At 40.8% G+C, this 16,489-nt stretch overlaps 1 protein-coding gene across 1 annotated transcript in view; it reads right to left on the bottom strand.

Moving 5' to 3' along the window:
- Positions 1 to 13,106: 13,106 nt before the first annotated feature.
- Positions 13,107 to 16,489, bottom strand: part of fhit (fragile histidine triad diadenosine triphosphatase) — a 114,347-nt gene continuing 110,964 nt past the window's right edge. Inside the window, exon 8 of the mRNA XM_058055087.2 lies at positions 13,107 to 13,638. Within this exon, the coding sequence (XP_057911070.2) occupies positions 13,531 to 13,638 (108 nt within the window). The 3' untranslated portion in view covers positions 13,107 to 13,530. The remainder of the gene's footprint in view (positions 13,639 to 16,489) is intronic.

The raw sequence follows: 16,489 nt of genomic DNA, 5'->3' as shown, positions 1-16,489 counted from the left end.
CCTTGCAGCCATTGGCTGACAAAACATCCCAAGTTATGAATAGCGATGCTGAGGTGTTCCGGGCATGCCCATCCGGGAGAAGGCCCCGGTGCAGATCTAGGGTACGCTGGAGGGATTGTGTCTCACAGCTGGCCTGGGAAAGCCTTGGTGTCCTCCCGGTGGAGCTGGAGGAGGATCGGGAAAGGATGTTGCGACATGTTGGGCAAAGAAGACAGATTCCTTGCGAATTATATGACCGGGAGCATCCATAAGTCTCTTTAGACACATAAATGTCGCCATCTAGTGGCCATGAAGTCCAGCATATATCATTTCTCACAAAACTAAGACATGTTAATAAAAAACTTAGGACATGGCTGTTTTGTTTTTGTCATTTTTTGTATCATTAAATAATCTACATTGATTTCTGACCTTGCCTTCAGTCTCTGCTTCTGGGGTTCAACTATACCAATACTACACTATAACAATTTTCTTAACCAAATGATTTCACATAGGAGATTAAGAAGGCAGAGGGCAAGAACTTTGACTATGGCAAGTGAATGGAGAACTTGCTGCCACGTCTGGGTGGATGTGGATTACCTGAGCCTATCCCATCTGCCTTTGGACTGGTCGCCAGCCAATCACAGGGCACATATAGACAAACATATATGACTGATCTATATGTAAGACTCTTCTGAGCTATTTATTATTATTATTATTATATTTCTGCAAACAAACATAGCTTTAGTTGTAGAGAGTATTAAAAATGACAAGAAAGTGAAGAAACAAAACTGCTGATCTAAACAGACATTACCACTCTTTGTGCAACAGAGGGCGCCATTGTACAACGGAACAATGACCGCTAACACGTTCCACTTCCTTCTTTATCAATCAATCCGCATCAATGAATGTTTGAAATGTATAGAAATATACATGACATGCAGTTTTTCGTTTTAAATTTTCCTTTTTTTTGCAAGCTTATTTGTCATTGAGGCATTTTCATCCAACATTACAGTTTATTTTAGAAGCCCATCCATCCATTTTCTATATCCTCACGAGGGTTGCGGGTATGCTGGAGTCTATCCCAGCTGACTTCAGGTGAGATGCGGGGCACACCCTGGAGTGGTCACCAGCCAATCACAAGGCACATATAGACAAACACTCACATTCATACCTATGGACAATTTGGAGTCACCAATTAACCTAGCATGTTTTTGGAATGTGTTTGAGGAAACTGGAATACCCGGAGAAAACCCACGCACACATGAGGAGAACAGGCAAACTCCACACAGAGATGCCCAAGTGGAGAATCGAGCCCAGGTCTTCCCGATGTACTGACTGTGTGGCCAACATGCTGACTACTATTTTAGAAGCAATAATAGCTATTACTTACCAGTAGGCTCTCAGGTCTTCATGCTTAGAATCACTTGAGCGGCATCTTCTCCTAAAGCAGGGGTCTCAAACTCAATTTACCTGGGGGCCACTGGAGCTAGGGTCTGGGAGAGAATGGGCCGCATCAGGTTTTCCAAAAACCCCCCCCATAAAAAACGCATTTATTAAAAACAGAAAAGTGAATAAACTTTGCTTCGGTTTGGATTTTCTACAAGAAAAGCTCTGCTAAAACATTCCACTGTTCTCAAATATCTTACTTTTTATTTTTCTACACAAAATAAGATGAAAAATAAACAAACAAATCAAGTATAAAGAAAATCAATCAATCAGTAATAAATAAATATAATAATATCAATAAAACGGCAAATAATAAAAACTTAAGAAACCACATATAGTTGGTGGGTAGACAAATTATTTTTTTCAGATTAAAATGAACAAAGCATTATTAGAGCCCTGTAGACATGACAAAACACGACTATAGTCACATTTATACTCTTTATTTACAACATATTGCGCAACTGCAGGGTCTTGAGACACATGCTAACTCGCAAACTAGAGAGCTAGCGACCTAAACGGTAGCCTTCAAGTTATTAAACTTAAATAGCCAAAAACTTACCACTTCCACACGGATAGAGAAGATAACTATTAACAGTTATTTAACCTTTAACATGAACATTAATCAAACGTAAAAATTTTTTCTGGGTACATGATACCATACAGCATCCATATCAAACTTGCGCGGGCTGCACTAACATTAAACTTTCATATCAAGGCGGGGGTGTGAGTGTGAATGGTTGTTTGTCTATATGTGCCCTGTGATTGGCTGGCCACCAGTCCAGGATGTACTCTCGTTCAAAGGCATTCATTTTCTACCGCTTTTCCTCACAAGGGTCGCAGGGGGGGCTGGAGCCTATCCCAGCTGTCTTTGGGCGAGAGGCGGGGTACACCCTGGACTGGTCGCCAGCCAATCACAGGGCACATATAGACAAACAACCATTCACACTCACATTCATACCTATGGACAATTTGGAGTCGCCAATTAACCTAGCATGTTTTTGGAATGTGGGAGGAAACCGGAGTACCCGGAGAAAACCCACGCATGCACGGGAAGAACATGCAAACTGAGATGGCCGAGGGTGGAATTGAACCCTGGTCTCCTAGCTGTGAGGTCTGCGGGCTAACCACTCGACCGCCGTGCTGCACAGTCAAACTTTTTATTAAAAATGTGGTCCTGTGTTCTTTTAAATGCCATTTAAGTGTTCTCAAGTACTTCCTGTCATCCCCCCACCCCCATTTGAAATACTGTTGAGAAATATCTATTTATGTATCTGTACTGTAAAGACTGAACTCGCAACAGAAACCAACAAAATGGAAGAGCAGTGAAGCATATACTGTCAGCGTATTCAAATGGCGTGCTGAGTATGATAAATTCAGACATGTTGGCAGGTCTGCACTAATATTAAAAGTCCTTCCTGTATCATACCACCCTGACAGTTCACCGTGCACCCCCAGGAGGCCCACCCCACCATTTGAGAAGGGTGATCTGCAGGATTCCATTACATTTCATATTCATATGAGCTATTCTGTTTGACGTGATCTTAAATAAGGTTCAAACCTTGCGGTGAAAAAAAACAATTTTAATTGAAGACCCCTGCTTTATAATAAGGCACACACAATTTCAGTAGTTAATGAGGAACAACCCTACCTAACCCTAAACCCTACCACTCATTAGTTCCTCATTAACTACTCTAAAATGATGTGCCATATTTCCTCAGTAACTATTCTACTCATTAGTTCTTCATTAGTTCCTCAGCAACGTCTCTAAATGTTTATACCTTAGTCATTAGTTCCTCATTAATTCTTTATTAGTTTCCTCGGTGACTACAGTATTTTTGTGTACTTTATTGTAAAGTGAGAACAAAAAAAACGTTCACACTATTCGCTGATGCTGTGAGGTCGGAACACTGAGGTCTGTTCGATTCCAATAATGCATTCCATATTACTGTATTGTAGCCATGCCACAGTTCAGTCTTGGTTGGCTTGTGCCTGCCCTGTTCGTGCCATACATCTTTTTCTCCGAACCACAAATCTCACCACGTTTTCATCTTGCAGGATCCCATCATCTGAACATGTGCGACAACATGTATTATTGTATTATGTATTATTGTATATTTCTGCATGAATATGTACTGAATGCGTAACCACCGTAACCTTGAGTCTTTGGGGTTATCAGAATAGACAGAATCTATAATTTAGAGACACACACAATGTTCTCATTGTGCCAGGAAGAATACAAATGAGAAGCAATGAAAACAGCAAACCCAAAAACAGTCACCGTGTGTGGAGTGGGCAAAACCACAGCGCGACCTGCTTCATTTGTATCAATGAGTCATCATTCATTACTGTTCCCCAAGATAAGTCACATTGGATGTATTACTGAAGCATGGGCGTCATTAGGTCTATTTCAGGGTGTTTTGCAGCCCCACGAAAAATTATAGCAGGTGTGTTTTCATGTAAGTAATTGTTTCACACAAACCAGCTTAAATAATGGCAACCGTATGCTTGAACCCCAAAGATAAAACAGATACGGAAGTAAAGTTAAAGGTTTAATGTAACCAAACGTCTCATGTGAATACAGGACTGTAGCATAAGGGTTAAGAAAAAAGGTCAGTAACTTACAGCAAGGGGCAGCACGGTGGTCTAGTGCAGTGTTTTTCAACCTTTTTTGAGCCACGGCACGTTTTTTACATTGAAAAAATCTTGTGGCACACCACTAACCAAAAATGTTACAAAATGTCACCACGACCTCACACGTGCATCAATAAGTCTATCGGAGGAACAAGGTAGGTGTTGCCACACGGACCAATATTACATTGCTCTGCCAGTCTTTACACCACAGACACTCCACAGTAGCCACGTTTTTACATCACCAGTTTTTCTCCTTCCGAATGACCTTTCGGGAAACAATGGTATCCATGGAAAGGAATATTCCAATATCTTGTCTACATGCGCCGTGAAAATCAACCAGAGTAGTCAATAGGGCATGCCCAGTTAAACATTAACATCAACATCACGTGATACCGGCTTCCCCAAGTTTTTCTTTCACTTGTTGGAATAACTCCGTATTGACAGTTTTTCGTCTGTCCAGTCTTGAAATTTAGTTTGAATCAAAAACAAACTTTGCTTAGTCCAGTGCCGATTGCTGGCCTCCATTTTTAAAAGTTAAGAACGTCTGGATCTGCGTGTTACGTCATATCTGAGCATGCGCTGAAAGAACGCACCCGGGATAAATTTAAACAGGAAAAGATCAAATTCAATCTTGCTAATATTTTATAATTAAACTCAGGACATGTTTTATATAGATATATATTTTCTTTTTTAATAACACTGGACTTGTGAATGGCGTATAGAAGGGTTTAGATTCTGTTCCACAGATGGCGCTAATACGCACGAAAGCTGCTTGCCAACCACCAATAAACAACAGAAGAAGAAAAACACCACGAAGAACGCACCCTGACAACTTTCCGTTTGAGCGGGGACAAGATACCTCAATCGGATTGGTTAAAGGAATATTCCATCCCTGTTCAATTCTTTCTGTCTGAGCAAATAAACCAAATGCAATTGGAATATTTGGGTCCATGTATACTATTGACATAATGGCTATTGACATAATATTTGCAAATGATGATTAATAAATGTTAATTATAAAAAGTGATATTGGATAATTCCTCACGGCACACCTGACGGTTTCTCAAGGTACACTAGTGTGCCGCGGCACAGTGGTTGAAAATCACTGGTCTAGTGGTTAGCGCGCAGACCTCACAGCTAGGAGACCAGGGTTCAGTTCCACCCTCGGCCATCTCTGTGTGGCATTTGCATGTTCTCTCCGTGCATGCGTGGGTTTTCTCCGGGTACTCCGGTTTCCTCCCACATTCCAAAAACATGCTAGGTTAATTGGCGACTCCAAATTGTCCATAGGTATGAATGTGAGTGTGAATGGTTGTTTGTCTATATGTGCCCTGTGATTGGCTGGCGACCAGTCCAGGGTGGACCCCACCTCTCGCGTGAAGACAGCTGGGATAGGCTCCAGCACCCCCGCGACCCTCGTGAGGATAAGCAGTAGAAAATGAATGAATGAATAAATTAAGTATTTAACTTACTATTTTGTTTTACTTGCTTTTCACGACATTTTGTAAAAAAAAAAAAGGCTTTGTTTTTGGAGAAATTTGAACACGTTTAAACCAAAACGTACTCTAAAATAATGGAAATACAACTAATCTGTATTAGTCTAATACAGATCTCTAAAGTCTAATCTAATATATATATATATATATATATATATATACAAATACATATTTTTGCCTTTGATATGTTGAATATTGTGGCATTAATAAAGATGTGTCTGGAGAATATTCCCAGCATTCATTTCTCATTTGATTATTTTCTCCCTGTAGACCTATAGTTATCCATCACATGTATTTATGCTTTCTATTTTTGTGTGTCTGGAACAGATTAGTTGTATTTCCATTATTTCAGAGTACGTTTTGGGTTAAATGTGTTCAAATTTCTCCAAAAACAAAGCATTTTTATTTTACAAAATGTTGTGAAAAGCAAGTAAAACAAAATAGTAAGTTAAATACTTAATTTATTAAACATTATTATATTATATTTTTATATTATAACATGTTTTATGTGCATGAAACATGGTCACTCTTCTCCTCTAATAAATGTATCATTGCTGGCTGTAGTATTGTTGAAAACAATAAGGTAGGAAAGTGAATAAAACAAGAGAAATTCCATTAAGATTCAATGAACTATATAAGCGCTGTGTGATCAAGATAAATAACCTACAAATTGCCTGTGAGGTGTGTATTCCCAGGAGCTGTTCTCATTGTTGAAAAACTTTAAAAAATGTCTTTATTTATTCTCTAAGTGCTGAAATAAAGTGGTGCATGAATTACCTGTTTTAATCATGCCAATTATTCAAGCCTTGACGCTGGTTTTAAGATACACAATAGCTGTTTGCTGCAATGATTGGTTTGTTTGTCCACACTAAGCAACACATACATACATGTTTGCAGAGAAAAAAAAACACATCAACACTGAATGTGGTCTGCTTTCAAACTGTAATTAGTTATACAAATGAAATCTGACAAATTTAGTTTGTGGTTATTTATTACGGTTTGCAACAACCAATCCTTTGTATAATTAATAGGCCAATATAGCAAACAAATAATATGAAGATTACCATTAATCGGGTCAGCAAAGCAGTCTCCCATGCACGAGGGAGGCAACATGATGTTTAAGTTTAACACACTATAAGGCAGCCATCACCAAATGGCGCATCTTGGTCCGGATTGGGATCCAGTGGTGGCCCGTTATGGACCCCTGACCAATTCAAGTCAATGGGAAATATAATAACATCTAATCATGCTCGTGGAGCGATTGCAGTGGAGATTTGGGGGCATAATTACCTCAGTTATTACAATTATGTGGTGACATCACTCAAAACAAGCAATTGTTTGAGAAAGAGAACCATGGCTCACTCAAAAGTAAGAACAGTTGATCGAGAAAAGTGAATATACGGACCAATCTAATATATATTCTATCTTCCAGGATACAGTGCCAAATTGTCTCATATGCTCTGAAACTGGCGTGCTGGTAAAAAGCGGAAATGTGATGCGACAACCTGACAAAACACAGATCATTCAACGGTAAGAATCCATGTGAGAGCACGGAAATTACAGCCCAGCATGAAAAATCAACACATTTAATTTCAGCACAGCAACATGAAAATGAGTGTTTGAGAAACTGGTGCAGTTTTATTTAGCATAAAAATAAACCTTTGGTGTTCATTGTTTGTACAGTCAAACTTTGTATTATTTATGTAAAATTTTGGTCCTGTTTTCTTTTAAAAATCAATTAAGGTGCCAAAATAAGAAAGCAAAATAAGGTTCGGACTTCCTGCTGTGAATAAAATGTTATTCAATGTTATGTTATTTTGTGGGCGGCACGGCGGTCGAGTGGTTAGCGCGCAGACCTCACAGCTAGGAGACCAGGGTTCAATTCCACCCTCGGCATGTTCTCCTCGTGCATGCGTGGGTTTTCTCCGGGTACTCCGGTTTCCTCCCACATTCCAAAAACATGCTAGGTTAATTGGCGACTCCAAATTGTCCATAGGTATGAATGTGAGTGTGAATGGTTGTTTGTCTGTATGTGCCCTGTGATTGGCTGGCGACCGGTCCAGGGTGTACCCCGCCTCTCGCCTGAAGACAGCACCCCTGCCACCGGTAGGGGCGGTAGAAAATGAATGAACACACAGATGTGTTCACAAAAAATACTGATGCTGTAGGACAGGGGTCTCAAACACGCAGCCCACGGGCCAAATGTGGATATGGATGCTGTATGGTATCATGTACCCAGAAAAATTTATTACGTTTGATTAATGTTCATGTTAAAGGTTAAATAACTGTTAATAGTTATCCTCCCTATTCGTGTGGAAGTGGTAAGTTTTTGGCTATTTAAGTTTAAAGGAAATATAACTGGGATAGGCTCCAGCACCCCCGCGACCCTGGTGAGGAAAAGCGGTAGAAAATGAATGAATGAATGAATGAATGTTATTTTGTCATGTTATTCAATTTTAATTGAAGACCCAGGCATTAAGGTCCAGGGGAGGCTGGAGCCTTGGTATGTCAATAATGAATAAAACCTGCACAAGTGAGGTCTGTTTATCTCCTGGTGAAAGTTCCTCACCATCAGCAATGACAGCAGACGGCTCAGACACAGCTCTCTTCTGCTTTGGGGGGGGGGGGGGGGGGGGGTTCTTTCTTGACATGGTAGGCAGGTAGGCAGCCCCAGGGCAGCAAGAGATCTCTGGCAGTGTCCTGAATGGCCTGTCTTGGCCCTCTGGTCTTACTGTGTACACAGGTCGATAACCAGCTGGCTTAACAATAATGGACACATCAGGCTCCCATTTATCCGCTAACTTGTATTTTCCTCTCAGTCTACTTCTTTACCAACACGGTCACCGTTGTTCAACTCGGATGCAGTGACATGTCTGTCAAATCGGGCGAGAGGCGGGGTACACCCTGGACTGGTGGCCAGCCAATCACAGGGCACATATAGACAAACAACCATTCAAACTCACATTCATACCTATGGACAATTTGGAGTCACCAATTAACCTAGCATGTTTTTGGAATGTGGGAGGTCCATAGTGTCAAGCCCCAGACTACTGTTGCGGCCGTATCCCACATCAAGCGAAAACTCAACTCTGAACCCCCAAAGCCACTTCCTGTTGGCTTCCCACACAGCAACATGTGTCATGTCCGAGATGGCTTATTTTCTCTTATTTTGTCTACTATATTTGGAAATAAGAATGTAAAGGTGATTATAAGGGTGTTCATTCATGTGTAGAGGTCTTTAATAAACAGTATTTAGAAAGTCGTAAACAGGTTTTCTATGCTCTAACTACCAAAATATTCCATTTCTAAATAAGAAATCCTAAAGAATTCACATGCGGCTCTCGATCTGAAACTAATTAACGGTGATAAAGTCAGGATTACTGTATATATATGGCTCTAAAGAAGAGGTTTAACTGGTTTGAAAGGAACACTGTATTCATTCCATTTTGGCTACCTGCTTAGATGCTTGGATATCTGCAAATCCCTTCCCCAAACATTCATTTCACAGCACATCAGCCACCGGGGGATGTAGGACAGATAATGCGATGCACGGTGTTGTCTTTGCCTCACGCAGGAAATGCTGGTTTGTACCTGAAAACATGTTTATGATAACTAACCTCCTTTCCGTGTTTTCAATGTGACACCCCCCCCCTCGCAGACAAACAAAGGTGCTGAATCATTTGTCGCAAAAGCAACGCTTCACGGTGGCCACGCTGTTTGCTGATGAAAGACGTCAATCATCACAGCTTCAACTGTTGCTTTTCACTCTTGCCAAATATCATAACATTTTAATAATAGTAATGGATTGGATTTCTATTTATTTATGCTGCTCTACTTCATGGGCCATTGCTGCCCATAGCATCTCTCTTATATGTAGTACACTCCATCACTTCAGTTGTAATAGACGCTCATGCTATATTGCATGGGAGGTGATACAGGGACTCATCACATACTACAGTATTAATTGTCCCTGTACCCTAGAAACCGCCCATGAATGATACGGGAAAAGGCCGAAATGATACTGTGTCAAAGCCCAGGGCAGTGATACTGATAAAATATAGAGTTTAACCATGTCCAGTATCAGCCCCCGTAGCTGTCCACTCAGAGCGCGCTGCTCTGGTATCGTGCCCGTGAAACAACCAATCAGAGAACAGCGCACGAGCGTGAACACACAGCGTTTGTTTTGCTGCCCAAACTTGATTAATGGAACTTTAATTGTCAGACATTGATAAGATAAGACTGTTGATAAAATATTATTGTTTAAATATTTTTGCAATTATTGTGTTTACACTGTTTAGATATAATACATGTAATAAACTGAACATTTTCTGGAAACAAAATGGTCTTTTGATTAAATAGTACATGATAATAAGCTCATGATTAAATTGTATGTGATAATAAGATCATCACATGGTTTGTCTGGTATCAGACCCAGTATCATGCCCCCGCATGCCAATATCAGCCCGAGACCGAAGGGCTGATACTGGCACTTGGGGGCATGATACCTGGCCTGATTTTGCGTCTTCGGCCAATCAGAGAACTTGGGTGGGCGGGTGTTTAGAGCACATCCAAACAGCGTTTGCCAAATGGAAGTACAGACACTACTTTAACCTTGTTGATGTCAAAGGTAAAAACTACATTATGTCCCCCCAAAAAACTTTGTCCACGTCTTGTGTGAGCAACTCAAACGCACAGAAACACGTGTTGACTGCAATAAATGCAAACCTCTGTAATGGTACCCGTCTTTGCTGTGTGTGTGTGTGGGGGGGGGAGCAATAGTTACTTTTACTGGTAACTACATTTGTAGGGGAGTAGTTACTTTTTTTGAGAAGTAACTAGTAACTATACCTAAAGTAACGTGTCCAACAGCGGTGTTAGGTGAGGTGTTTTGGTGGACCCCAGATGCAGAGCCAAGAGGTGAGTGTGGCAACACGTTGAATGAATGAATGCAACTTCGGAAACTTGGCAGCAGGAGTTCACGATCCACTGAGCAGTAAAGAAAGCAGTCCAAAAAGGAGTAGTAGAAACTACAGGAAATGAGGAGCTGAAGGAGAGGTACCGTGAAGATGGGACTGGTGTCACGGGAGACAAAGGATCCAGCACTGCTCAGCAATCAACCCCAGGTGTGCCCAATGAGACCGCTTCCTGCCAGAGTAGGAAGTTCTATGGACAGGAAAAAAAAAAAAAGAGGAGGAAAATGCAGGGACAAAATAATCGGAACAGCAGGGAGAACGTACCTGGAACAATCTGCAGTGTTCCTCCGGTCGACACTTTGGCTTGCTCAGCAGCATCTTGGCAGATTGAGGGTTGAATCTATTTGACTGGGATTAGAGCCAGCCGGGCTTGATAAAAATGTGTTTCAAGATCACATTGCTTTAATTATGTCAAGAAAAAGCAGTACGCTTAAAGTGTCAAATCAATTCTGCAAAGCAGGGTAAAAAAAAAAAAAAAAAAAAAGAAGTTTGCCCGAGCTTCACCTCTGGCACAAGATAGTGTCAAGTCATCAAGTTTTAAATCCACGAGCACGCCGCTCACAATGGTTGGATTATATAGCATGAATCTAAATGAAGTGCTCATTAAAGAAAACATATGAGCTCAGTGGAAAACTGGCACAATCACTGACAAGGCATTGTTCACTAGTCTTTATAGTTATTGCAAATTAGATTTGTGATGAATGGGATTGGCTTTTATGGTAAGAATATAAAGATTTAGCCAAAGTGTTACAGTAATCTTCTTTATGGTAAGAATATAGAGATTTACTCAAAGTGTTACAGTAATGTGAATGTTCATAAACATACTTATGAATACATATGCACAAACAACCCCACGCAAGAAAGGACACATACCAGCAATTACAAATAGACAATACAGACATTGAAAGGATGAGGGAAAATACATTTCTAGGGATCATAATAGATATGACCTGGAATACGCGGCACGGCGAACTAGTGGTTAGCGCGCAGACCTCACAGCTAGGAGACCAGGGTTCAATTCCACCCTCGTTCAATTCCCCTGTGTGGAGTTTGCATGTTCTCCCCGTGCATGCGTGGGTTTTCTCCGGGTACTCCGGTTTCCTCCCACATTCCAAAAACATGCTAGGTTAATTAGCGACTCCAAATTGTCCATAGGTATGAATGTGAGTGTGAATGGTTGTTTGTCTATATGTGCCCTGTGATTGGCTGGCCACCAGTCCAGGGTGTACCCCGCCTCTCGCCCAAAGACAGCTGGGATAGGCTCCAGCACCCCCCGCGACCCTCGTGAGGAAAAAGCGGTAGAAAATGAATGAATGAATGAATGAATGACCTGGAAACCTCAAATTACAAATATACAACATAAGGTGGTGAGAAATAGTTCAATATTCAGAAATCAGAAATCCCTCCACACTTTTTATTGCTCTCCGGTTCTACCATATCTAACTTATTGTGTGGAAATATGGGGTAATAACTATAAAAGTAATCTTCACTGGCTAAATGTACTGCAAAAAAGGTCAGTAAGGATAATTCATAATGCCGCCTACAGAGAACATACTAACTCCTTATTTCTAAAATCATTCATTCATTCATTTTCTACCGCTTTTCCTCACAAGGGTCGCGGGGGGTGCTGGAGCCTATCCCAGCTGTCTTTGGGCGAGAGGCGGGGTACACCCTGGACTGGTTGCCAGCCAATCACAGGGCACATATAGACAAACAACCATTCACACTCACATTCATACCTATGGACAATTTGGAGTGGCCAATTAACCTAGCATGCTCCATGCATGTTCCACCTAGCATGTTCAACCCACGCATGCACGGGGAGAACATGCAAACTCCACACAGAGATGGCCGAGGGTGGAATTGAACCCTGGTCTCTTAGCTGTGAGGTATGCGCGCTAACCACTAGTCTGCCGTGCCGCCCTATTTCTTTATATATTTAATTATAACCAATAAATAATAATAACAAATTACCTAAAAATGTCATCCAATACTTTTAAGAAGAGAGGACAAATATGATCTCAGGAAATAAGTAAAGGCGAAAGACTTCTATGGGAGAAGAAGGTTAAAAAGCCACAGAATTTCAGGATGTGGAATCAAACTATGGAACAAATGAGTAAGGAACTTAAACAATGAACAACGATGAGCCAAATCAAGAAACAATACAAGCAGTTGATGTTTGCTAAATACAAGGATGAAGAGTCTTAAACCAGTCATGATGTGTTTATTGTTATTATATATCACTATTTGGATGGTTGTATATGTATAGGATCACTATTGTTTTGGTTGTAAAGAAATCACCATTATGTCACTATATGGTTCCATCACCTTATACTTATGTATGTGTAAAAAAAAAAACTGTAACAGATTGGGTGACTTGATTTAAGCTTCTTCCTTCTGCACGGTGGACAAGTGGTTAACGCGTGAAATATCATGAGGGTTTGTATAATTTATGATTGTTTTCCACTCCATGACCATGACCATGGCATCATCAATACTGAAAAATCAAAAGGAATTTTGATGTTTTGCATTTTTTTACAAAATATATTTTACAAAACACATTTTGTAAAAAAATATAACTAAGAAAATATTACTTACCTTTGATGAAAACAGAAATGTTTGAAAAATGCAGAAATAAACCAATTAATTAATTCCCCAAAATATGCCCAAAAATAATTTTCATAGAGAACAATTAATAGTTTTTGCATGCAGAAAACAACTTGAAATGTTTAAAATGAGCAATGAAACGAAATCCTTCATGTCTTTATTAATACCACATGATTCTACTTACTAAAGGGGAAAATACAACAGTTTGTTATGTGCAGTATTGTACCTTAACCAAGACAGATGCTAATATAAAATTAGTTTCTGAATGCAATTGCAACACATTTTTTGAACAATAATTTTTTGCACTTGCTTTATTTATAGATCTATTGCTCCCTTCTAGCTTTACAACATACTGCAGGACAATAAAACATCAAACTCTGGCCTTTGGACAATTTGGTCTAAGGGCTCTCCAGTTGTTTCCTCAAGATGGAGGCTTCTTCTGCCATCTCTTCCTCCGATCTCCACTTTGAAGGAACATCCTGACCTTGGCGATCATGTTTCTGGAGCTGCAAATGAAAAGAAACATTGCTGAAATAGTTGAAACATCATCCATCCATCCTTCCATGCATCCATGCATCCATGCATCCATCCATCCATCCATGCATCCATCCATCCATCCATCCATCCATCCGAGAAATGAAGCTCACTATCCTAATGAAGTTAAGTGAAGCTTCCAAGGACAGTCGCCAAATTGGCAGCAATGCTTACACTTGTCACGTACATTTATATTCTGCATTACCATCGTACATTGTGGCAACTTTGTCACCATTGCAACCCATGCAGATTGATCAAAGCAATCTGATCATTCGTAAAAGCAGTCAAGTATCTGATTTGTCTGCAGTGTGATCATAAGACACAATTAGAACAACAACACAGCCTATATGGCTCTCGTTCCTTAATGCTTCCTTATGTGCTCTTGAACATTGACATGTGGGTTTGCATGTACAACATGTACATGGATAGTGTAGAAGTGAAAATGTACATACGTACAATGCCCTCCAGAAGTATTGGAAAAAGTTAGTGAAAGTGAACCAAGTACCTGATTCACTTCAGAGAGTGACTCAAAAGAAGGTCAGTATATTAGTACAGTAGTAGACCATGGTCTATTATTAGTCAAAACATATTAAAACGCAAGTGATATAGTAGTGTTCTGGTCACTTGGCGAGAGTCTTGACCCACACCATCGTGTTGCCATTATATTACCTTAACGCTGCATCAAGTCAGCCATGGCATGTCCGACATTATAGAATGAAAATAGTTTTCCCATTCTGATGATAGATGAAAACGTATTTCTATCTCTGATTAATTGCGATCAATTACAAATTAACTATGGGCAGATGTGATTAGTCACAATCAATTATTTTAATCGATTGACAACCTTCATCAAAACATTCACTCATTCATGTATTCATTTTCTACCGCTTATCCTCACGAGGGTAACAGGGAGTGTCCCAGCTGTCTTCGGGCGAAAGGCGGGGTACACCCTGGACTGGTGGCCAGCCAATCACAGGGCACAAACAACCATTCACACTCACATATGGACAATTTGGAGTCGGCAATTAACTAAACTAGCATGTTTTTGGAATGTGGGAGGAAACCGGAGTACCCGGAGAAAACCCACACACAACATGCAACATGCAAACTCCACACAGAGATGGCAGAGGGTGGAATTGAACACGAGTCTCCTAGCTATGAGGCCTGCGCGCTAAGCACTCATCCGCCGTGCAGCCCGGCATGTCCAACATGATAGAATGAAAAAGGTTTTCCCTTTCTGATGATAGATAAAAACTAATTTTCTATCTGTGATTAATTGCGATCAATTACGAGTTAACTAAGGGCAGATGCAATCACAATCTATTTTATTCGATTGACAGCCTTCGTCAAAACATTCATTCATTCATTTTCTACCGCTTTTCCTCACAAGGGTTGCGGGGGGTGCTGGAGCCTATACCAGCTGTCTTCGGGCGAGAGGCTGGGTACACCCTGGACTGGTTGCCAGCCAATCACAGGGCACATATAGACAAACAACCATTCACACTCACATTCATACCTATGGACAATTTGGAGTCGCCAATTAACCTAGCATGTTTTTGGAATGTGGGAGGAAACCGGAGTACCCGGAGAAAACCCACGCATGCACAGGGAGAACATGCAAACTCCACACAGAGATGGCCAAGGGTGGGAATTGAACCCTGGTCTCCTAGCTGTGAGGTCTGTGCGTTGTCAAAACATATGCATATTTAATTTTTTTCAAGCCTAAATATGTCAGAATGAAGTAAAAACAAATGTAAGGCATTCAAAGACACTGATTGAATGATTCTACTCTGGTCACTAGGTGTCACTAATGTTACTGCAATGTTGGGTGAGACACACAAGCATCAGACCTGATGGCTAATAAAATCTAATTATAATGGTAAAAATCCCGAATCAAAACCCAGGCTACCAGCCATAACCCACAGCAAGATGAAATTCAACTCTGACTTCCTGTCTTCCACTCACATTTATAGCAACATACACACGCAAGAGTCTTATTTATGTCTGAAATGGTCTCCTACCATTGAAGAGGACCCCTGTGCCTGGCGATCCGATGTAAAAACTGGTGTGTGCAATGAGCAGAGACCCATCAGTAGCAAAGGGCAAAGATGGCAGAGGAGAAAGATAGCGTGAACTCTCAGCATAGTTCAGTGCTGCACATCCATTGCCTCATTTGCAACAGTCTTTTCAGTGCAAGGATTAGCCTTATCAGCTCTCTTTGCACACCTCATACATCATGAAGAATTCAAGGTCATCTTCACCTGCTAAGGACGAACATCATCATCACACTTATTACAGTGGTGTGTAGCAGTGTGTTTGTGCCCTTCCTGATTCATTCATTCATTTTCTACCGCTTATCCTCACAAGGGTCGTGGGGGGTGCTGGAGCCTATCCCAGCTGTCTTCGGGTGAGAGGCAGGGTACTCTCTGGACTTGTCGCCAGCCAATCACAGGGCAGATATAGACAATATAGACATGCCACAGCATCTCAAAAGGATTCAGTCCAGGACTTTTTTCTACAGCCATGGCTGAGTTTCGGATCATTGTCCCGCTCTTGAACCCAAGTTGATTTCAGTTTGAGGTCACCAACAGATGGCTGAATGTTCTCCTTCAGGATTTTTTGGTAGACAGCAGAACTCATGGTTCCATTTATCACAGCAAATCTTCCAGGTTACACTACCACCACCACCACCATTTTACTGTCGATAAGATTTTTTTTTAATGTGGCTTTACTTTTACGCCAGATGTCATGGTATACACACCTTCCAAAAGTTCAACTTTTGTCTTGTCAGAGACGACAGCATATTTTTCCAAAAGTCTTGGG

The sequence above is a fragment of the Doryrhamphus excisus genome, linkage group LG18, assembly GCF_037039965.1.
Source record: "Doryrhamphus excisus strain RoL-2023G ecotype Guam linkage group LG18, RoL_Dexc_Guam_v1.1, whole genome shotgun sequence".
Lineage (NCBI taxonomy): Eukaryota > Metazoa > Chordata > Actinopteri > Syngnathiformes > Syngnathidae > Doryrhamphus > Doryrhamphus excisus.
This window is presented reverse-complemented; position numbering and strand designations above follow the sequence as displayed.